Genomic DNA, 24,357 nt, shown 5'->3' with positions numbered 1-24,357 from the left:
AAAGTGGACAGGGGCTATATATAGAATCACCATGTGAAATGGGTTCAAATTTAATGTAGCAAGTGAAGCTAGTGTTAAGCTGTTTAAAGACAGTGGGCTCTCTGACCACTTTGAGATGGAGAGCAGAGGGTGGTCAGATAATCCACACATTAGAGGCTCTTTCACTGGGTCTGGGCGGTGCACTGTAAATATAGTGGGCAAGGTGTGTGAGTGTGATATCAAAATACGACTTGTCTGTCCAAGTTCAAGTTGTGCACTTATGAGTTCATAAGATTTCAGGCTTCCCACAGGCTGAAAAACAATGCTGTAAAATGCTACACTTTTTCATGTCTTTCAAGACAATACCTTGTATTTCTTAGCAGTCCTTAGAAGGTAAAGCAGTCCTTCAAATGGGGGTTAATGCAACAAGATTACCGTCCAAAGAGTTTTGGACCATTTCAAGTGCCCATTCGTCGGACAATTTTCAGAAGGTAAAAAAGGCTCTGGCAGGTTTCAAATTCATTCATTCATTGTCTGTAATCACTTGTCCAGTTCAGGGTTGCAGTGGGTTCAAAGCCACTGGGCGCAGGGTGGGAACACACCCAGGAGGAAGCGCCAGTCCTTCGCAGGGCGACACACATTCACTCACAACTATGGACAACTATGTTTGTGTCGCCAATTCACCTACCACCGTGTGTTTTTGGACCATGGGAGAAAACGGGAGCACCTGGAGGAAACCAACATGGTCATGAGGAGAACATACCAAACTCCTCACGGACAGTCGCCCGGAGCGGGACTTTAAGCCACAACCTCCAGGTCCCTGTAGCCGTGTGATTGCTGCGCTACAGTGTCGCCAAAATATTCATATTTTTATACTGAATTTTAATTTGAGTGTGCTGAACTGATGACAGTGCAATGCTATGACCCTCAGTGAGTGACATTCATTCATTATCTGTAACTGCTTATCCAATTCAGGGTCGCAGTGGGTCCAGAGCCTACCTGGAATCATTGGGCGCAAGGAATATACCCTGGAGGGGGCGCCAGTCCTTCACAGGGCAACACAGACACACACACACACACATACGGACACTTTTGAGTCGCCAATCCACCTGCAACGTGTGTTTTTGGACTGTGGGAGGAAACCGGAGCACCCGGAGGAAACCCACGCGGACACGGGGAGAACACACCAACTCCTCATAGACAGTCACCCAGAGTGGGAATCGAACCCACAACCTCCAGGTCCCTGGAGCTGTGTGACTGCGACACTACCTGCTGCACCACCGTGCCGCCCTTCAGTGAGTGACAGATGCTGTAAATTATGTATACTGAAATATTGAAAATCTGTTTAAACATCATTTAACTGTTACGGAAACATTCTATATTGCGATATTTATTGATATTGAATATTATCCTGCCCTACGGAATTTGCAAGTCAGAAAGAAGCTGGTGTTGTCAGAACAATGAAAGATCTGACCAGGAGCCCATACCTCAACCTCAGCGAATGTGTAATGAGTTCTAAGATTGAACTTTGGAGACGTAGGGTGTAAATCTCCAAACAACACACAAGCTGTAAAAAGCAAAGTGAAGAGTTTGTTATCCGTTTATGTCAAACGTGTAAAACGTTGCTGAAAATATAATAACATGCAGTTAAGCAATGTTTTGACAAAGGAAGTGTGATGTCTGCCATTTGTATAGCACTATATAAAACAGGTAAATCAAAGCACAAATCATCTTGTTAAAAAAGACATCTGTGGGAACACTTCTGAGTAGCAGTAAAGCGAGTCTGCCTCGTGCTAACCCACACAGTGTAACTATATATTCAAACACCTTGAACAGATGTTGGCAAGTTCACATTTAGCTCCAGGCTAAAGCACTTTTCTATCATTTTCATGAATGAGACTGGAGATCAGAGCTCAGAAACGGAACAAATGAAAAGAGAAGAGAGCCAAAATAGTCCAGAGACCGCAGGGGAAACACTACAGGAGGGAAGCAGTCACCAGTATTTACCATATTTACAAATGTTTTTAGAAACCCCTTAAAATGGTAAACTCATGATGAACACAATCGTTCAGCTCATATATTCCACAAAGAAAACATAAAATGAAATGGGGACACTCATACAAACAGTAGATGAGCTTAAGGTCAATGCTCAATGCCAAGCATAGGCTAGATGGAAACAACTTCCCACTCAAAGTCCTGAGCTGCAAATTGTGCTCTTTCTGGGATAATGTCTCACCAACCAATACTTTTTGGATGAGTCGAATGACATTTGAGATCCAGAAATCATCATCTAGCATTATTCTGGAACTTGTGGAACATATGAATGCAATCAAATGCTCATAGTCACACTGCTACAGGTCGTGTAAAGCTTTCCCAAAACAGTAGAAACTGCCATTAGAAGAAATCTTGGAAGAGTAGATGTCCATCAATTTTTGGCCATTTTTTAATTAAAGCCTTAATTTGATATATTGCTTTATTTATCCACTGTTAAAGTATTTTTTAAAATATTATTTACACTTGCACATTTCATTTACAAAAACCATTACAAGGCTCTTTATGGAGCCAAAGTCTGTTCTTCTATATAGCCTCCTATAGATGGAAAGAAGAAAGAAGACAGATTGTAGTCAGTGGCAAAAATCCCAAGCAGAGGAACAGTCCACTAGGAACTGAAGCTAGGCTCCAAATCACATCTGGAGTTTTTATCAGCAAACAGTATCTCTTGAAGCGAAGGCACTGTCAAAACACTGCTACATCTTAGCTATCTCACCCACTAACAATCAGCAGCTACACATTTTTATCTTCCTGATATTTAAGCCAAAAAAGGCAAAGAAAATTTTAAGCTGAAGCAATCTGGAATTTCTGAGTGTGTGAAACTGAGAGAGCAAGGGTAATCAAATGATGCAACACTGTTCACACGTTCAAAGATGAAGCACTACATTTGGAAATGCCAGATGTCAAGACAAAGCCTCAGGTTTTTGATGCTGCTCTGCCCCACCCTGAGGACACCCAGTCATTTCCTGTTCTTCTCGTAAGCAGGAAAATGAAAGCTAGAACAACACAGCAGGAACTCCTCCAGTGTTCACCTTAACCACATCCTATAATAGGCCGAGCACTGTTACAACAGCACGTCTTAACACAACCTCGGCAGTTTTCTGTGTTTGTTCAGCCCTGACAATCAGCTGATAAAAATATGCCAACCGTTTGTAGCATAAATGTTATATGCAACACATTTCTATAAAAAAAGCACAACTTTTTACTAGGGCACCTTTAAAGTCATTATTTTTAGACTAAACTTAAACTAAAGTAATCTTTAGAGATCAAACCCATCATTATTTAAAGATCAAAGCCATAATATTTTGAGAATAAATTAGTAATATTTTAAGCGCCATTAGTAATAATTTAAGACTCCAAATTCAGAAAACCTTCTTTAGAGCTGCAGTGGGGTTTTTGGTAATATTTTGATTTCAATAAACACTTAAAGGAAAACTGTGCAGTTCTTTAATATTGGCTTTTCTTCTCATCATAACTTTAATAACACTTTCCTTTGATCAGTCATGTTTGTTTTTGTTATTCTTCACCTTGTTATAACTTCACCTTGAAATTATTGTTTGTTTCCTTCTTGAAAAAGTCAGACTTTAATCTCGAAACATTATGACTCTGATCTCAAAATACCACTTTGACCTCAAGTTGGCCCTCAGACTTCATAATTGAAGCACACTTACTGAATGGAAAAAGTGTATCATTCTTCTGAAAATGTTAGCGTTAGCGTATCCTTCGCAGGCCTGAACACACTCACTGTTATGGACACTTTTGAGTCGAAAATCCACCTACCAACATGTTTTCGCTTACCGACTGACACTTAATGCTGAGATGTGCATGCGTGAGTAGGAACTGTTAGTTCAGCAATATTTCACAGAAAGAACGTAACATGGTGCTACTACACCATCTTGTTGTTCAGCCATATTTCACATTCCAGTTTGTGAACTAGACAAGTCCTCTTTTTAGGACCTAAAAAAATGTTGTCTGTAGGCTTTCCCCCATCCCATTTCTTGCCATAAGCCCTAAATCCTTCACTGAAGTGTTCTCTTTGATGACGTTGTTGAAAGGGGTCAGAGAGTTGAGAGCTGAACTGGGACACATGTGCTGCTACAGCGCTGTAGGTCCACCATCCACCGCGGTGCTGCTCAGTGTTTTACTGGAGCCTCGAACAGAAACGTTGAACATTGTTGAGGTAATATTTATCATAGTCTCTTCTTTATGTTTGGAGAATGTTTATGTGACACACCTCTTAGTTTTCTACGATATATTTAACAAACAGAAAGTCATCTTGTCTGTCCCTATAACGACACAAATACATAGAAACATCTCACTGTAACTGACTTTCTGACGAGTAAAATACATCTGCACAGCTTTTGTTTAACTTTAGACGAAAACAGGCAAAATCTCCAGATTATTAAAGTCTGATCACCAGAGTGAGGTGTTACTCAAAATAAACGAGTCTGTGAATTAGTTACAGCATTTTATCTGTCAGTAATAAATATCTAGCGATGCCCTGTTCCTTTATCAAGTATAGATTACTTGGTTGATAAAATGTTAAGGGTCTTGGTTTTTAGAAATGGTCAAAAACGTAAATGTTAAAATGTTATTTTGTTTTTGAAATGCCAAAAATACCTCTGTGGCAAAGGCTATATGGCTAATGGCAGTCCGGCTAAACTAGGCTTGCCTGATTTCTCTTTGCTCTGGTTTTACTGAAACTGGAAAATTTGTAAAATCCACGTACTAGATTGGTTTACTGTAAATTTATTCAGTGAAGTGTGGAGCTTTGAACAGTAATGTAAATCAAATAGATCATTTGAGTTAAAAAAATCCTTTAAGAGAAAAGAGCAGTCAAAACTGATATCAATGGTGAAATATAATTACCATAAACCTGATATTTTTAACCTGGAATTAGTCATGGCAGACAGATAAAAGCGAGAGAGAGATCAAGAGAGAGAGATAGAGAGAGAGAGAGAGAGAGAGAGAGAGAGAGAGAGAGAGAGAGAAAGAGAGAGAGATCACTCTACCAAGGTTTATATATAAAATGTATTAATGTAAGTGACTTAACCTATAGAGCTGGGATGATTCTTCAGTAAAATATGCAAACTGTGCAGACTGCAAGAGGGACAGCTTCACACACACAATGAATGACTGCCTGCTTGTCTGTTTTTAGATCTAAATCTCGCTTTTCTCTAACTTTATCCAGATGCCATGCTTGGCTGGACATGAATCATGTGACTAATGCAAAGTCTTACACCACAATCCTCCCTTCCTACACTACACTACTCCCTCCTCTCTCTCTCTCTCTCTCTCCCTCTCTCTGTAGTTGTTTTGAAGACTTGAGTATCAGCTGTGCAAATGCCTTCACTGCAGCTGAGAACAACATTTGATTGTAAATGTATTGAGGAAAGGGCACATACACCCTCTCTCAAGACATAAAAAACCTCCAAATGATTTGCATAGCGCAACTGTTTATTGTAGAGCTGAGTGATTAATGTTCTTCAGTTCAGTTCAGGGTCGTGGTGGGTCCGGAGCCTACACAGAATCACTAGGAACAAGGCAGAAACACACACTGGACGGGGAGCCGGTCCATCACCGAACACCACACCCTCACACATTCACTCACACACTCACACCTATGGACGTTTACTGAATATCCAGTGCACCTACTAACACATGGTTCTGGATTGTGGGAGGAAAGTAGTGCACCTTGAGAAAACCCACATAGACACAGGGAGAACACATCAAACTCTTCACAACCAGTGACCGAAGGCAGCGACTGAACCTACAACCCCAGGACCCTGGAGCCGTGTGAAAGTAATACTCTGTTAACATGTTATGAATAAATTCTCGCACTTCTCTCAGCTCCACTGACCATACAGGAGAAGTACTTTGTAGTTCTACAATTACAAACTGTAGTCCATTTAATTCATGTTTTTTTTTACAATGGTCAGGACCCCCACTGGACCACCACAGAGCATTTGTTGAGTTTTGACACTCCATCATTCAGCTACTCCAGCGTTTCTTAAAGTTTCTTAAATATGCTTTTTCCCCCCAAACTTTTATTTTGAAAATATGCCACTGAGATTAACGTGTTCAACGTGTCACACAAGGCGGGTCTTCTTTTAGCTCCAATCATCAGCTTCACTGGCCTCCGATTCATCGTCAGAGTCTGGTTTATAAAGTCAGTTTTTACCAGCTCTGGGCTTGAGGTCAGTAACGAGAGCACAACAGATAATTACAGTTATGAAAGCAGCTTGTATAGAAATGTTAGGGAAACACAGGAGGATCTGAGAGTTAACGTTAATATGAGCTGTGTTCAGGTTGTGACAAAGCACTCTAAACATGCAGCAAGTTAACATTAGTCTCTGACTGTGTCCAAGACAGCACACTGCTGCTCTGAATAGTTTGTAAAAATATATATACCACCCTTAGAATTGCTTTCTGTAGTGTAGTATTTAAAGTTCCATAGTGTGTTGTATGGGACACAGTCTCACTCTCTATCGCTAATGTTAATCAAATGCTGTTCCTCGTCATTATAACTGCATTATTTTACTGCCTTATCTACATAGGAATCAGCTTATGCATACCTAATATTTTGAGTATGGGGTGGGCTTTGACTCAGCATGTCCCTCACCAATATCAAACTCACTCCTACGCCCTTGCAACTGCCTTTGCTCATTTTTGCACAATTTAAAAAGTGAGAAACTGAAGCACAATTTAATTAGTAGGCCAATATTCTGTATGTTTTGCATTTTTGAACATTGATGTTGATGTTGTGTCTGGTGGTGTAATGTTAAGCTACTGATTTACAGAATAGATTAGAAGTTGATGTTACTTAAATAAATTAGAAAATTGTATGTGTATTTTATTACCATTTTTTGGGGGCGGTATGGTACAGGTGGGGCACAGGAATTCCCCTTCATCTTAGGTAGGGAATGACAGAAAAATTTGAGAAACACTGAGCTACTCTAACATACTCCCAACCTACATAATGGAAGAGAAAGCAGTCACAAATGAGCCTAACATCACCATGCCCAATGCCAAGCTTGAGCTAAGAGTGTATGAAGCTCTTGGACTGTGGAACATGGGTACAGGGTTTTCGTGAAGCGATGGAGCTCCATTTGGTATGTTTGGGTCCAGTTTTTCTCCAGAACACATCACCCAACAATATTAAAATCCTTGAAGCTGAATGCCATCAAATCCTCAGAACAACAGCCCAAATCCTAGTGTAAAGACTTTATAAAAGATTAGATGCTTTAACTACATGTTTACACAGGGATATTGCATCCTTGATTTAAGTAGAAGCTGGATGAGCATGTATTTGAACTTGGATATATAATCCTGTGCATACAGAAACATTAGGCTATATGTTCCTTCCATCTCTACACATGGTACAGAACGTCCATACCCACCAAAATGTGTGTGTGTGTGTGTGTGTGTGTGTCATGTGACATCAGCATGAAGTATACCATTCATGACCAGCTGACATTCCAAAACCACAGTCACATAACGACACTGTTAACCACCACAGACACCACCATATAACAGAAACAAAACCCAACCACTGTCCAGGCAGTCCAGATATATCCCATACACCAGCCCAAACACCACAAACACAGCCCAAACACCATACAGATACAGCCCATGCACCAGGAACACACCCCTAACACCAAAAAAACAGCCAAACTGTTCAGATAGAGTCCATATACCACAATCACAGACCAAACACAGTCCAGCCACAACAATCACAGCCCTAACACCACACACATACAGAAAAAAAAAAAACCAAAAAATAATCACAGCCCCAACACAGTCTAGATATAGCCCATATGGTAAAAACACACCACAAAAACGTCCCATACACCACACACACAGTACACACACAACAATCATACCAACATATAAAACACAACCCACACCAAATACACAGCACAAACACTTCATACCCAACCCAAACACTACAGAAACACCACATACATAAGCTCCAGAACCAACAGAGAGAGAGAGAGAGTGGCAAGTTACCAGAATGTCCATCATGGCTCGGCGGAGGGCAGCCAACTAGTCTTATAATCCTCAACGATGTTAAAAGCCTGGACACATGCATGTCATCCCCCCGCAGGCCGCGGACCTCTCCTTCACAAACACGCACGCACACAGACACACACCGGGAAGAGCAGGAGTGTGCAAGAACACACACAAACACACAGACAGACAAACAAACACAGAGGAAGAAAAAGAGAAAGAAAGGCCAGTACTTCACATTAGTTATTAATGTTTCATTCAGTATTTTCAGTGCATTTTATCTTGTAAGAATTAAATTGGCATTTCTGTAAATTGTTATCAGTTATATCAGTAATTTAACAAACACAAATACAAATAAATAATGGAGGCAAAATTAAGTTTTTATAGGAGATTAAATAACTCTATTGGAGACTAAGAAAAAAAGAAGGAAAAAAAAACTCAGAAAACAACACTGAAAGCAGATGTATTTGTGGTAATATGGATATAAATGTGCCACCAGGCTTTGATCCTTTCTGGAAGAGAGAACAATACGGGAGAAAATATACATGTACATTTGCATGCAAACTGCCAAATTGGGTAATTTTGACAGCCCTAATATCCACATCAGATATTGTGCAAAAGTCAGAGGCCACACATATAGTTTTTGCTCATTTCCTGTCAAAACAGCCATTAATATAATCATTTTTTCATAAGATTTCACATTTTATACAAGAATATCTCACATGAAAGAGAAAGACAAATTACATTAGGTGAAAATTAGATTAAAAGATGGGGAAATCCCTTTCCTGTGCAACTTTGCAAGTAAAAAGAGAGAAATAAATAGTTAAAAAAGCTGAAAATCAAGCAGGATGCTGGTGGAAGTACAAACTGCAAAGCAAAAAAAATGCAGTCGACTTAGACTCCAAAGGCAAAGGGTGAACATATAATGTTGAAAAACTATATTATATTTAGTTGTTGAGGCTCCTTTGCAAACTGCTTTATAAATATGCCACTTTAAAATGAATACCTTGTATTTAATGAGTGTTTATTTCAATAAACGAGGAGTGGAAGCAACAGCTATATTCAAGATACTAAGAATACCATACCAGACCTGTGTTACCTTTGTATGCACACTTTTCATTCCATAAAAATGTAAAGGGAGGGATTCTGATGCTAAAACAGCATTTGTGTCCAAAAATAGATTTCAATCAGTTAAAGAGTAGCTGCTGACCAACATTTGTAGCATATTGCTTCCAAAGCAGCTTTTTTGAAAGTGCTGCCCACGCATGGTCTCTTGTGCCATTTGTCAAAATGCTACCAAAATAAAAGAGACAAATAGCCAGACTATCAGTGCATTATAACACCCACATGCCATTTGGGCAGCCTTTTTCTATCCCCCAAATTAGCTTTAGGAAAGATATTTTAGTGATCTGGTGATAAACATCCATTTAAAGAAACCAGTGTGGTGCAGAAACACCAGGTTATAGGTCTAAAAATTGTGGACACTCTTAATAATCAATTTAGCTAATACAAATGTATCCATTTCTAACAGAGCCGTGCAACTGTGGGCCTAAAATGTATTACAATCTACATAGAAAAGCGGTCGCCAAGATAATGGAGCACTGAGGTCACTGCATTGGTCTAAGGTCACCATGCCCAAAGCCAAGCTTTGGCTAAGGATATAAATCACCCCTCATTGGGCTGTGAAGAAGCAGACTTTTGGATCGATGGAGATAAAAAAAAATGCTGGCATTAAATTTGAGTGACATGATCCGGAATACCCACTCAAAATCAGCACCTGACCTAGTCAGTGTCACAAGAAATGTTCCAACATATAGTGAACATACAGTTCCAACTTCCCAGAAGAGTAGAAGATAAAGGGGGACTGGAAAAAGGTATTAGAACAATTTCAGAAGAAATACTCCTTTAACAATCATCAACAGATATTTGACCACAGCGTATGCAACGAGAATGCACATGCAAAAACTTGCCTGCACAATGATTCAGCCACTGTGGAAAACATTCGCTTACTCAGCTCTTTCACTATGTATCAATCAAACAAATATACATTTTCCTTACAACTGAACTGTCATATTCTGATTTTAATTAACAACTGTGAAAGAACTCTTGTTGGTACGCTGACTCTGGTGATAGACACTCTGCCTGCCACATGTTCTGTTACCACACAGAGCACACAGGAAGTAACCACTAGTGTTGCACGTCCTGCTTTAGAAACTAAAAAAACGGATTTTCCAGGTTCACTGACCGCGCTGACCTTTGCTTGCCAATAAGAAATTTTAGCTGACAATAAATTGTCATAAGAATAATAGGGATTAATAATTTGTCCTTTATTGTTACTTTTGGCAACTATTAAAGTACATGCCTAACCCTACATTCGCATTATCATGTGACAAATCAATAGGCGATTTCCTATGAGAGTTGGTGGCCTGTAAATCAGCTATCCAAGGCTGGGAGTACAAATAGCTGCAATTTAGAGGCACTCCGGCATGTCTCCAAGCTGGCAAGTATGGCCGCATGAACATAGCATAACATAAGGTGGCCAAAGTGGCAGATTAACTAGCCTTCTTTCTAGTTATGTATATTTAGCAGTTAATATTGGATATACTTTAGAAACACTTCAGAAATAGATTCTTATAAATGTCTTATTTCATGTGTAGAATCAAGCAAAGCTTTATTTTTTTTTAGAAAATGAATATACGCTAACAACATTTACTAGCAAACATGCTAAAGGTATTAGAATTATCTAAACAGCTAACAAGTGAACAAACAAGTCACACACTGCCCTCTATATAAGTAAAAATTCTAGAATAAAGGTGTAAATTGCCAACACACCCAGCTAATCATCTTCATAATATGATTCCAAACTACCTTTTTTTCAAAGATTACAGTTTGATATATTCATAAATACCATTAAATCCATGTTTTGTCAAAACCAGCAAATTATGAAACTTGTCTTTAGTGAACAGTTTACTGCAGTAGTAATAAATTCAGTCATTTACTGTTCACTAGAATAGAAAACAGTTGACTCAAGTTTCCAATTAGCTGGAAGTGAGCATACCGCTGTTTTCAGACTGTTCATAGATTTAAGAGCAATATTTCCCTTTTTTTAAAAAATAAAAACAAAACTGTCTTAAATGTAACCTAAAAATCAGCTCATTATGAGACTGAGGCTTGACTTCTCTTGTTTCATATCCACAAGCTTATCCCCAACAGAGATTGGTCAAATGCTGCTTCAGGGCTCCATACAAACAATGAATGAAAAATGAAACACATATGATATTATCATATATCACACACTTCATAAAATCGCAATAATGTATATGTGATTGTTTTTGTATTCTAATTTATTCTCCACTTTGTAACTGCCAAAAATGTGCTGTTTATTTAAGAGGTGTAGTGTAGATGTATTGAGCTGTTGATTTAAGTTTTGATTTTTGATTTAAGTTTTGGTTTTTAATTTAATTTTAGCTTATTTTTCCTGTCACTAATGTGACCTTTATACAATGTATGTCAAAAAGATTTTTTTTCATATGAATACAGGAATATGCAACAAAGGACATTAAGCGGTTATTGAATGTAGCCACCAACTACGCAACCTTGTACAAACGGGTAACTTACAATCTACACTCAAGTCATGTCTACATGAAATTTGTCCGATCATTTACAAGTGGTGAGACACGTTTACACTGTTTTGGTGGTCAATAAACTCCTTTGCTAGTTATCCATGTTGATTAAAAAAAGTGGACCAATAAATGCTCTCTGTTTAAATGTGCTTTAGGAGCGCTAGAGGAATTGGTGTTTAGGTCTCGGGTATATATGAAGCTGCAGAGAAACTTCATATTTCAATTTTCCGCAATGATGAAATAAGAGTATTAAGCCATACACCAATGAGTTTTCATTTTTAGCCCCAGTTTGTCCAGTAAATTTAAATACATTTTAATGAGGATAAAAGCATTTATTCATTTGGAAAATTGATCCTAATCACAAATACAACCAATACCAGCTAAAATGGTCCCAATAACATTTAAACACAAATAAATCTCATTGATTTGAAACCTGATAGCCAAGAAAGCACAATACATAAAATAATAGGCTTCAATTATACAGCAAGTTACTTACATTGTCCCAAGTCTAAGTGGAAATGCTGCTATACTGCAAAACTCTACAAGCTGGATAGTGTATTCACTGATCAGATTAGTGTCTAAAGGCTTGACTGGTTCTGGCATGGCCAAGATCTCCTACTTCTCCTTTAGCTGGTTGAAGAAGAGAGGAAGAGGAGCTCGGTTCAGAAAAGAGGAAATGGGCAACAGACGAGAGAAGAAGGAAGAAAAGGGGAAGTTGGTGAAGATGTTCTGTGGAAAAACAGAGAGCAAAGGCCATGCACATGGCCGCATGTAGCTCTGTAATACAAAGGGAATTATTGGTAACTCTGCATTGGCTAGAATATGAAACCTCCCCTAACTTTTGCACCTGACCTTAGTAGTGTTCCTATTGCTGAATTCAGGTACATTCTGAGTCTCCAAGATAAATATTTATGTATTTAAAAAGAAAAAAAATGAATTAGAAATGAGAACATTAGAAAATTGCTTATAATAATGCTCAATGTAAATTAACTCAATTACTCCCACACCACACTCCCACATTACTAACTGTCTTTAAATAAAATCAACTGAATAGATTATCTGTTTTCTATATAATATAATTCGCTTATCAAATATATATATATTTAAGTCTGTTCAACTGTGTTACATTTTAAAAACCACAAAAATCAGCAGAGTTCTAATAAAAAAAGCATGTCATTTGCAACCAGTAATGTCACTTCCTCTGGCCGGAAACCTGTGAAAGACAGTGAGGAATGTCATGCCCCTTTCTTTCATTATTTTGTACAGAATTTTGAGGATACACCAATTAGACTAATTATTTGCCTGTATTTTTAATGTGATTTTGTAGTACATTTCAAATTTAATAAAAAACATATAATAATAATTAAATTTTGTTGTAAGGTGTGCAATGTGATCTGGTTTGGGTTTAAAGCAGACTGAAAAAAATTGTCAGCCCTGGTACCATTACATTTAAAAATGTTTAAAAAATAAATACATTGTTTTTCAGAATATATTTTAAATGTTACACTTTTAAGGTCAGCAAATGCTGAAAATTATACTTCTAAAACCTGTTCTATGAAAATAAAAGTGTCGCCTAAATGTTCAGCATCCACCTGGATGAAGTCACAGCAGCCAATTTACGCCAGTGTGCAGTGGCCACACATCAGCTATATGGTAAAGAGGTGACAACACAAGCCAGGAAACACACCCTGGAAAGGATCGGAGTACACTGCAGAGCCACACACTCACTCAGTCAGTCACACACCACCATGAGGACACCTTGAGGAAACCCACACACAACATTTCACTGACACTAATTTGAGGCAGACACTGAACCCAGGACCTTTGTGTGGCAGTGTCTCTAGCGCCACAGTGACACTGCTACTGAAGCAAACGTCCTTATGATTTTTTTTTTTTTCAGAAAAAAAAATATCGTCCACAAAGTTTTTGAGATAAAGTGTGTCGTCCGAACAGTGTCTAAGTGTAAATACATGTAAGTAGAAGTGTATAAGAACAGTGACACTGCGTGTTTTAAAGCAAAGTGAGTATAATTAGACATGGTTACTATCACACAAGACTATCCACGGTTTATATTTCCCCCATTAACATATTGAAAAGTGAACATGTCGTAATATCTAATTTCTAATATCTCTGGACATACCTCTTGACGTATTGCTCACTCATATGCGCCTTTCTGTAGTACCAAAAGTGACCTGCCACTAACATTGTTAGTGTTTAAAAGTTAAATGCTGATCTATGTTGTTATGGTGGAATGGCCAGAATCAGCAGTTACACACAGATTTTGAGTGATAGCACTCACTATGGGGGGGAGAGAGAGAAAGGGAGAGATAGAGAGAGAGATATGACCACAGAGTGACACGCATGACTCATGCTTCTTCTTTAAGATCTGTTTTTTTTTCTTCTTCTTGTAGTGACAAGGTACTAATCTCTCAGTGACTAGCACTTCATCTGCCTCCTCTAGACTAAAGAATGAAGGGCAGAAAAAAACAGACCTACAGAAATCGTACAATTCACACTGAACCCGAACGTGTGCGTGAGATTTCTGATACAAAGGCTCACTCACATTTCCTCTGTTTTGTTTTGCAGAAGTAGCTCCGGATATCTTTATTGTGGGATGCTAACAATGTAGGGAGAAAAAAGCATGAATGTCTACACAACCGTAAAGATCTGCTGAACTGATATAAGCTGCATAGTGTGGTTTTTAGTCTTTTACTGACATGGAGGTTAACCTTTTTTTTTTTTCTTTTTCATTTTCTGCAAACACTATTAAACTAAGACATTTATAGTTTATAGAATGAGGAATTAAATTGCAGGTTCAGAGTTTGAATAATTTTTGTTTTCTCAAATGCATACTGTAGTTAAACATACAAACATAAATACTTCACACTTCATTGTAATCCCAGCAGTCCATACGTACACTATATGGCCAACTTTGTGGAGACTTGCTCATCCATAATGACCTCTAAAATCATGAATATTTTAAGGTAGTTTGAACAGGCAGCAGTAACAGCCTCTACTCTTCTTGGAAGACTTATGTCGAATTATGAGTTGTGGTACACAAACACCACTCAAACATCCCAACTGTCTCAGCCTCAGATCCTCCACCCACTAGTTGACAGAGAGACTGATACTTTCAGGGCGTTAACCAGGCCTCACTGTCAGAATTCTGCCAGTTGCATTCTGATTCTCTGTCTGTACCTGCGCGTATACGCAGTTCTGTGTATCGATTTGTACTGGCTCTTACTGGTCTGAGGTAACTCATAATGTCTGCCTGCTTCTACATGTCATGCCAAAATTGCAGACTTGTGATTGGACCCTTTGTATGTCAATAATAGCCAAATATCCTTTCCTGCAGTAGTAGGTTGTTCTTGGCATTGTTAAGTGGCGAAAGGTACCACACTGTCCCAAGAGAGTCTGGCAATGTGAGAGTAGCTTTCCTCTAGCATTTTGAGAGCTTTATAAAACATTTGCTGCCACTTGCCATTGGGCATGGTAAACTTAGTAAACCAAGTCCACAATGGAGCTGTCTTAAAGTAGCTGAATTCACATAAAATATGTGGCAAACTAAATTATTGCTACGGTACTGTGAGGATAGTGTGACTTATGACAAAATTGCAGCTACATTTTATTTACTTCTTTTATAAGAATTTAAAGTAATATTGCTGATTTAGTAGTTCTGCCAAAATATCTCAGGCATCAGCTTATTAATTCTGAGAAAGATAGCATTTAGTATCGTTGAACACTTTAGATATTGGCACCACTCTTAGGGACCCAGCATCCAAAGTATGTAAATCTGATTTGATGTTACTGTAGAAGAGCTATCTAGAAAAAGCCAACTCTGAAAGACTTTGATTTTTATTAGGCCAAGTCCATACTCTGTAACCTGTAATAATGCCTTAACTTTCCCGGAATTTAGAGCTGTCATTACTGAACAGCCTATATCTCTGGTTTTTAACTTACGTCTGTAATATAGAGAACATATTTGCTTTTAACTCACAGTGAAATGAGTGTGAGACTTCCAATGTGGGACCAATCATGCACTGTGGTCTTCAGCCACATGCTAAAATAGCATTTCAGTCTTGAATCAATAAGAAAGGAACTAAAAATCACTCAGTGATAAAAGCTATAGACAGTGTTTTAAATTTGAGCTTTGGGGGGAAATTGTTTTCTAATTTATACAGATATTGTAACTACATTACGTTATTGTCCAGAATAGTTTTTCTTGTGGGTTGTAGTTGTGATGTCACCAAACATGGACATTTGGTTACATGTGATACAGCTACAGGCATTTAACAAGCCCTATGGAATTGTGTCATCTGTGGATGGATAGTGTAGTGGGTAACACTGCTTCCCCCCAATGGTAGGCCAATGGTAGGCTCCCCAGCTTGAGGAAAAGCAGGCAATATCTTCTTATACTATTGGATTCTCATTCCCATGCTACAAGAATAAGAGTCTTTGGGCAAGAATCTGGATGAGAGCATCTGCCAAATTCCAGAAATGTAAATGTAAAATTTAAAAAGAATTGTGGGATGTAGATGTTGTAGGCTATAATAATAATCACAGCTCCTGCTATTGGAAAATCATGCTCATTTTGGCATCATTTTTACTTATAAAATGAATTGTATTAATTTAAATGCACACACCATTTTATACATTTTAACCATCAAACATTCTACACTCAATATAGTTTCTATGCTACGTTTCCGGCTTGACAATTACTACACATGCAGAATCATGCTTCTGTGCTTATCTGATGCGAAAATGCACTGATTCTATCTGAAATATGTTCTACTTTTCATAAAAATGAAAGACAGATTCCACCTCAGCGGTGCAGCTACTGAGTGGATACTATCACCTGGACACTGACACTAATTAATTGCATAACTTATGCACTGGCATTCTTCCAGCCAGGCTATATTAAGCACAACAGCATTTTCAGAACACAACGAGTCTTTGTAGAACCCTAAAACAACACTGCACATGAGACAAAATTAGCATCAGTTTAATATTAAATTACACTGGCTTCACACATACTTTTCCTCTAAATAGACAATTTAAATGAAAACAAACAAACAAGCAGCATTGGCTCAGGACAAGGGTTAATACTCAGAAATGTGCAAGAAAATATTCTATGGACATCAATATGGAGCATTATATATGGCTGCATATGCAAATATGAATACACAGACATGTAATTGTACTTCACATGCTTGTAATGTTTATACAGTATAGTGCAAAAGTCACAGACCACCCTTTCAATTATTTAATGTCCATTCAAAATGATGATTAATTTCAAGTTAATTTTTCTGCATTAACCTTTAAATACAACATGAAATTCTTCAGTGTTTAGTGTGTCCGTCTCTGACCTAATTACTGTTTTCATTATTTTTGGGAGAGCTGTTTTCAGTTTTTAAACAAGTCGTCTGAAATATTTATCTACAGTCTTAGAAGCTGGTTGCATTATCTGCTTCTCGCAATCCAAATAATCATAATCCATTCAATTATGGACAGTCTATGCTCCAGAGAACATCTGCAGCAACTTTATTTTGATCTATTTTTCTATACAATTCCTTCTTAAAGGATACACATCCTTTCAAACCCACAGAACTGAGAATTGCTCTCACAGCGGAAACATAGACATATATTTTTTTACACCATAAGCTAGGGATGTACTTGACAAAAAAACAACAAAAAAAAAAAAAACACTGCTGTAAGCAGTGTTTATCTGATTGTGACAGTGTTGGTTGTCTACAAGGTCTTGCACGAGTGTTGAGAGCACCATTTTCACTGTGCCCTTGTATAACGTACCGAGTAACACTACTGTTCTACATGTAAAAGACTAGGGGTGGTTTTCTGACCTTGGCAAGCACACTGCACCATCAAGGACTACCAATAAGTTTCCTTTCTTCAAGACTCCTAACACTGCATCACCCTGCTTCTGTAATGTGAATAAACTTGTAAGGGGCTCTGGACAAGAACCGTTGCTATATGCTGTAAAATAAATATATAACTCAAATAAAATCTAATGTACATCTATATTTTTTTAAAAGAGGGATCAGACAGTGATGTTCAAATAATAAATAATAATAAATCTAAAATAATAAAATAAAGTAAGTGCTAAAATCTAAAAGACAGTTACTGATATCACTGTTTCACTATTTCACTGTTATTGCTACTTATCCATGTTAAAGCTGTTTCAAAATTGGTGTTCTTATCTGGGTCACATAACTGCATATGCCACAGAAACATTGATTACACAGATGATCAGATGATGCTGAGCTCAAACATTCAAAAAGCATGGTTAAAATGCTCTGCATGTCCAAATATTTCCCTAAAGGTATCTACTAGATGCTTTACAAAAAAATAAAATAAAAATTTAGATAAATTATGAAAAAACAAAACAAATACACAACAACAAAATATATATATATATACAAAAAAAAAACAGACGGATATCTTGTTTCTAGATCTTGATCTAACAACGTCAACACAAATTCACCAATGATCCCCTGTTGTCGTAAAAATGATGAATGACTACAGAGTTTACATAGGGCTGGACAAAATTTAAATCATGATATATTTCTAAATTTCAGTTGATATAATTCTGATATCAATATAAACAACACGAGAGATGCTATAAATAATGAGTACTGAAATATTGAAAATGTGTTTAAAAACATTTTTTTAAAAACTTTTTATATTGCAATATATATTGATACTGAATGATTGTCCAGCCCTAGGTTGGCAGCTCTCTCACTGAATTAAGACAACACCTCCAGAACACTTAACAGTGAGGTCTGGCATTCCAACCTACAAATCAACCAGCCCCTTATACATAGATCCACATTGGACTAAGGCTATAACTAGCCCCACTTCTACCTTAAAAGTATGCTCAGGGCCACCAGTTCACAGCAAAAAGAGGTTCCATGCTCTACATCAACCAGATAGATACATTTCTTCTTTTCAGTAAAATAAACTCACATTTAGCAGACTATGTTTTCTGCAGCAGGGGCAGTTTTAGGAAAATGTCACCTTCATTTTGTCATTTAAAGATAAGAGGCCCTCATTAAAGTATGCGTGTTGCAATAAATGTTGAGTTAATTGAGTTATATTATTTCAAATGACTTTCTTTAAGTAAATAAAGACTGTTACCATATTCAGTACCAACTGCTGCCTAGATTATTTATAAAGCCTCCAGCATTGGGCTAGAACTCAGCGGTAGAACTCAGGACCGATGGAACACCATCCATTACTTTTGGGATCAGTTGGATTGGTGTTTCAGATCCAGAACTAACCATCAAATATCAGTCTCTGACTTCACTGATGTTTTGTTGCTGAGCGCCATTAATTTTCTTACAGAAACTGTCCAACATCAAGACTAAAGCCTTCCCAGAAGAGATGGCAACTATAAATTCTCTTCAGAAGAAATGCAAATATTCATCTACAGAAGGAAAAATAATAATTATAGTCTACACATCAGAAACCAGACGGTGGGGATACCTTTCACTGTCCTTGTGGTATGTCGTAGCACATTTCATTTTGAAACATAATGGTACTGTGTATTGAAGTGTAGATTTAGATGTTGAATTGATTTAATACATCCTCATTAATCTCCAATTTATTTATTTATTTTTCTACCAGTAAAGCACATTTTTGTCTAGAAATGTACAGAAATAAAAATCACTGTATCTAGTTTCTTTGAGAATCATTTTAAAATAGCTGAATCAAAATCACACAGATCTGTAATGTGCCAGAGATTCCTACTCATTCTACCATAAAGACTAAATCTTTGCAAGGAGTTAATTAAAATGTAGGTATTAAAGATCTAGTGATTCGGGGTAGGCGTTGGACGCATGTCGACCCTGATAAGGATGAAAATGACTGAATGAATTAATTCCCTACTGCCTTCAGTGTTGGAATGGCTAGCTAGGGAGATGTGACTCTGTCTTATAATTTGGCATACAGCTCACTAAACAAACTCCGTGCTATTCAACTTTACGACGTTTGGGTTGTAAGACAGTGAAGCAAAACCTGAGCTTTGACAGATATACTGCTCTCACTTAATCAAGCTTGGAAGATGATTTGTTGCCTGTGCATGGATTAAACTGTTCAGTTACCAGCATAGTATTTTTCTGTGGAATGTTTGTAGCGGTTGAGACGTTACAGCGGAGCTAGACATCAGCGGAAGAGGATTTGTAGGATGCATTTGTCTTTTAATTAAATAACAATTAAGGTCTGCTTTTATTAGATGCTTCAATATCAGCACAAGAGTTCCTAATGGAGTGCAGAGGAATCATGCTGATGGTTCATTAACATAATCCAGGCACAAAATGTTGTGATCTCCCAGCATTTCATGTCTCAACTTCAACACTCCATAAATTATGTATGTAACAGCCAGATGCTGCAAAAATACATTCTCGGGGCAAGCAGCCTTATGTATTACCTACATGGAAGAAAGATGATGAATAGCAGCTTCAGCCAAATCTCATAAATAAATAAATAATCAATGCCTCCAATAAGTATTTTTACTCCAAATGGAATTCTTTTAAGCTTAATTTCTTCACACTGAAGAAAAATAAACTCTATCACAAGTTCACATTGCTGCTACACATATAATGGATTTGGACCAGGTCTGTTAGTGCACTGAGAGACAGAATAACCCCTTGTGAACCCTGCTCAACCCTGAAGGGTCTGAATAAAGGAATCATTTATTCAGCATTCTGCTCCAGGGACTGGTCACATTGCTTTTCTATTTTCTCCAGTTTTGTTCATTCAGGAACTCCTGTTGAGTAATCCATAAAACAGGAGAGAGAGAGAGAGAGAGAGAGAGAGAGAGAGAGAGAGAGAGAGAGAGAGAGAGAGAGTGTCTGTAACTGTAAAGGTTAGAGCTTATTAGAAATTACGTGCTGCTCCCTGATAGTGTATTATTTCAGTGGTGTACTAAAATGTCTGGTACAGATTTTTTTATCCTGTTGAATATAATTCTAAAAGGAATTTATTATATTTGTTATATTAAAGATTTGGCATTTTGTAGACACTATATCCCATATCAAATTACAATGCAAATCAAAGAGATATGCAAGTGTTCCAGTTTGGAGCCAAACAGTTTTTTTCACCTCCATTGTGGTGCCTATACACAATAAAAAATATTCCACTTTATGCTTTGTCAATATTCTGAGGCATGAATCAATTCATATTTACACTGAGTTCGAATTCGATGCTATAAAGTCACTACAAGTTTGAGACTTGTCCGAAAGCTGGAGTGGGAATCCAAAATCAAACAGAATGTACAAATATCTTTACTACCATACTAAATAGTATTAGAAGTGCAATCGCTGGAACAGTCTGCATCGTACACATCCAGTTTGATCAGGGACAGTGGTATACATATCTCTACTTGTTTTTAAACAACTTTAAAAAAGTTGAAAATAAAACGTGAAGTAATTTTAAGATCATCACGTTAGAACATCTTAGGCCACTGAATACCATCAGGCCAGAAATGGCTTGGCTCAATATAAGAAAACTGAAGCAAGACTTGCCCTAGGGACATGGGTCATACTCTACTGTAATAAACACTTCCACAGGACTGAATCATGTCAAGTCAGCAGCATAGAATATTAGAACACCCAGAAAATGTTCCCAGCATGGCAAAAGCATATCTGTGTTACATACGATTTACTTTGGTAGCCACATGAAATAAAGGTGTTCAAAGACATTAACAAAGCCTTGATATCAGAGTTACTCGAAAGTCAGACGGAGTTCACGTTTGCTAGCTCAAAAACAGAAATAGGGTGCGATCACACAAGCAAAGTGATAAATCTAACAACAAGCCAAATAGCAGCAAAAGTATACTCCAAAATATTAAAATTTTTTCACTTGCTATTTCATAAACCTGTGCCTCACAGCAGTTTGTTGTGGGATATTCCTGCATTTCAGTCTTTTTCTGTTGTCTGTTCCCAAATTTCAACCTGATGCTATTCATTCATTCATTCATGCATTGTCTGTAACCGCTTATCCAGTTCAGGGTCGCGATGGGTCCGGAGCCTACCCGGAATCATTAGATGCAAGACGGGAACACACCCTGGAAGGAACATCAGTCCTTCGCAGGGTGACACACTCTCACACATTCACTCACACCTACGGAGACATTTGAGTTGCCAATCCATGTACCAACGTGTGTTTTTGGACTGTGGGAGGAAACCCACACGGACACAGGGAGAACACATCAAACTCCTCACAGGCAGTCACCCAGAGTGGGATGAGAACCCACAACCTTCAGGTCCCTGGAGGTGTGTGACTGCGACACTTCCTGCTGCGCCACCATGTTGTTTGTTACCACGCACCTGTAAATTGTTAATGAATATTCCTATATTTTATGAATATTGCTTTATTTCTGCGGGTTGGTGGATATTCCTATATTTTAGTAAGTTGCTACTGAATATTGTTTTTCAACAAGTAATTGCTAATTATCCATGTATTTGAGTCAAAAGTCTTTGAACTATATGTTTTTGAGTCAGATGTTTTTGAACATCCTGAAATTTGATTGAGTGGTTGTTGAATATTCCTGTATTTCAAGCCGCTGTTACTGGATATGTCCTTATTCTTTCTGTTTGTCACTGCTGATTATCAGTGTATTTTAGTCATGCATTTTGAACTCTGTTTGAGTAAGATGTTTTTTGACCTATTTGTATTTGAGTCAATTGTTTTTTTTTAGCTATATTTGAGTCAGATATTTTTTAACTATATTAATTTGAGTCAGAGGTTTTGTAACTAAGTCTAATTGAGTCAGATGTTTTTTAAAATATCTGTGTTCAAAACTGAGAAGAATATTCCTGTATTCCAGTCAGACCTTAACCTTCATGATCTTTTTCCGTACAGACTTAATTAACCGCACAGTAGGACGGTGGGCAGCCGTTATTTCTGTCACATTCCTCATTATAAACAAAGGAAAAAGAGGAAGACACAAAAATGTATTTTCATATTTGCTCGACTTTCCGTTAATCCCGGTTTTAGTTCAAGAAGCGCCCCTCCTCGAAGCTTTACGAAAGCGCACGCCCTCCGCGCTGCCACGCGCGAACGCTATCGGAGCACGCGACTCCACCGAGCCCCGCCCCCGCCTCCCCCACGCGGACGAGTACGCGCGCACACGATTCATTCACCCGAAAGGTCTCGCGCGTGCATCGCGAACGCGCTTTTACTACACTGGAGCCGGAGGGAGGGAGAACGAGAGACAGAGCGGTAGCGTTCGAGACGAAGAAAAACACAAGTTAAACCTGTCACAAACCTTTTCAACTACGGGGGAAGACCAGCACATGAGACAAACGAAAACCTGTTTTTTTTTTTCCCGCCCTCACTTCCTAGAGGTTTGACGAGAAAACAACCCCCTCCCACAACAGTGTAATCTGTGCATTAGCTTTACTCCTTCGCACAGAAAAGCACCTCACCACAAAAATGACACGTGAAACAACCAAGAACATTAAAATGACCCCCCCCCCCCCCAACCCCCTCAAATGGAGAAATGACCGCTTCGGCAGATTTCCTCCGCTTGTACGGTGTCGTTTATTACTCGCTGGAAAAAAAAAAGCGAAAACAGCCGTGACACGCCGGCCGCCTTCCCGTGCTCTTCCTGTAACAACTGTCCGCGGAAAGAGAGAGAGAACAGAAACAAGCAACACGGCTTTCTCTCCCCACTGCAACGAAATCTTACTTACACGAAGCCGCCACTTAAAATCACGAAAACCCAGCCGCAGACTCGAAGCGGCGGTGCAACCGAACACTAACCAAACCAAGAGACAAAATGTCAACTAGCGTTAACGGTCACCGCTCGAGCCCCGTATCCCGGCTCCGTGAAATGAAATAAGCGCTAACGCGAGAGGAGGGAGGGGGTCTCCGCGAGAGTAGCCCCTTCTCTCTGAGTCAGTTGGCGGAATAATCACACGAGTTCACACAGCCTTATATTAGTATTATTTTCTAGAAATGCAGAGACTCGGAATCGGACCGAGAGTGAGAGTGAGAGAGAGAGAGAGAGAGAAAGAGAGAGAGAGGGAGAGAGAGAGAGAGAGACGCGGTTCTAAAAATAATCGGGGTTCGCTGAGGACGAGCCGTTCTTCAGGAATCACGATCCTTTTTTTCGACACGGGAAAACCCACCATCCACTGGTAATGGCAAACACTGAACCCTTTTCTGCTTCTTCAAAGCGCTGCCGAATGGTCATAATACTTACAATTTTGGCATTAAAATGGTCTGGAGGCCGATAGCCGTTTCGTTTTCTGAAGCACATCCGTTTGTTTTGGCTTTGCTCTTTTTGTGTGTGTATATAAATATGGTATCTCTCTCTTATTTTTTCCTCCAATGTTCCCAGCTTCAGAATCGACACCCTTACGGAGGCAGGCTAAGGATGGACTGCGCATGCGCCAAGTTAGACACTTCTGCTCGGGCGATTGACGAAGTACTTCCTCAGTAATTGTCATTTCCAACGGGGGGCTACGTCCGAAAACATTACCTGTCACACTGTACAGTCCGGGGCAAAAGTTTGCACACTGCCGGTTAATTGACACGTTATGCTCGATGTTGACAGGAAACATAAGGCGGAATGTGCTCTACATTAAACATGAATGTGGCATTTTATTTGTAAATAGTGCCCAGTTGAACATACAGGGGAAAAAAAGTAAAGCAAAATATATTACGGCTGCTA

General features: G+C 38.5%; 1 protein-coding gene across 3 annotated transcripts in view; it reads right to left on the bottom strand.

Moving 5' to 3' along the window:
- The window catches only part of rgs19 (regulator of G protein signaling 19), a 57,716-nt gene extending 33,686 nt beyond the window's left edge, over positions 1 to 24,030 (bottom strand). For 2 of the 3 annotated variants that reach the window (XM_066672429.1, XM_066672427.1), the window contains exons 1-2: positions 23,887 to 24,010; positions 8,041 to 8,151 (exon numbers count right to left, since the gene is read on the bottom strand). In XM_066672429.1, the coding sequence (XP_066528526.1) occupies positions 8,041 to 8,055 (15 nt within the window). In that variant the 5' untranslated portion in view covers positions 8,056 to 8,151; positions 23,887 to 24,010. Of the gene's footprint in view, positions 1 to 8,040; positions 8,152 to 23,886 lie in introns of all 3 variants that reach the window. The other variant, XM_066672428.1, reaches the window with a different exon arrangement.
- Positions 24,031 to 24,357: the final 327 nt, after the last annotated feature.

Source organism: Hoplias malabaricus, chromosome 5 (assembly GCF_029633855.1).
Source record: "Hoplias malabaricus isolate fHopMal1 chromosome 5, fHopMal1.hap1, whole genome shotgun sequence".
Taxonomy (NCBI): Eukaryota; Metazoa; Chordata; class Actinopteri; order Characiformes; family Erythrinidae; genus Hoplias; species Hoplias malabaricus.
Note: the sequence above shows the minus strand (reverse complement) of the source record. Positions and strands in the feature narration are given on the sequence as shown.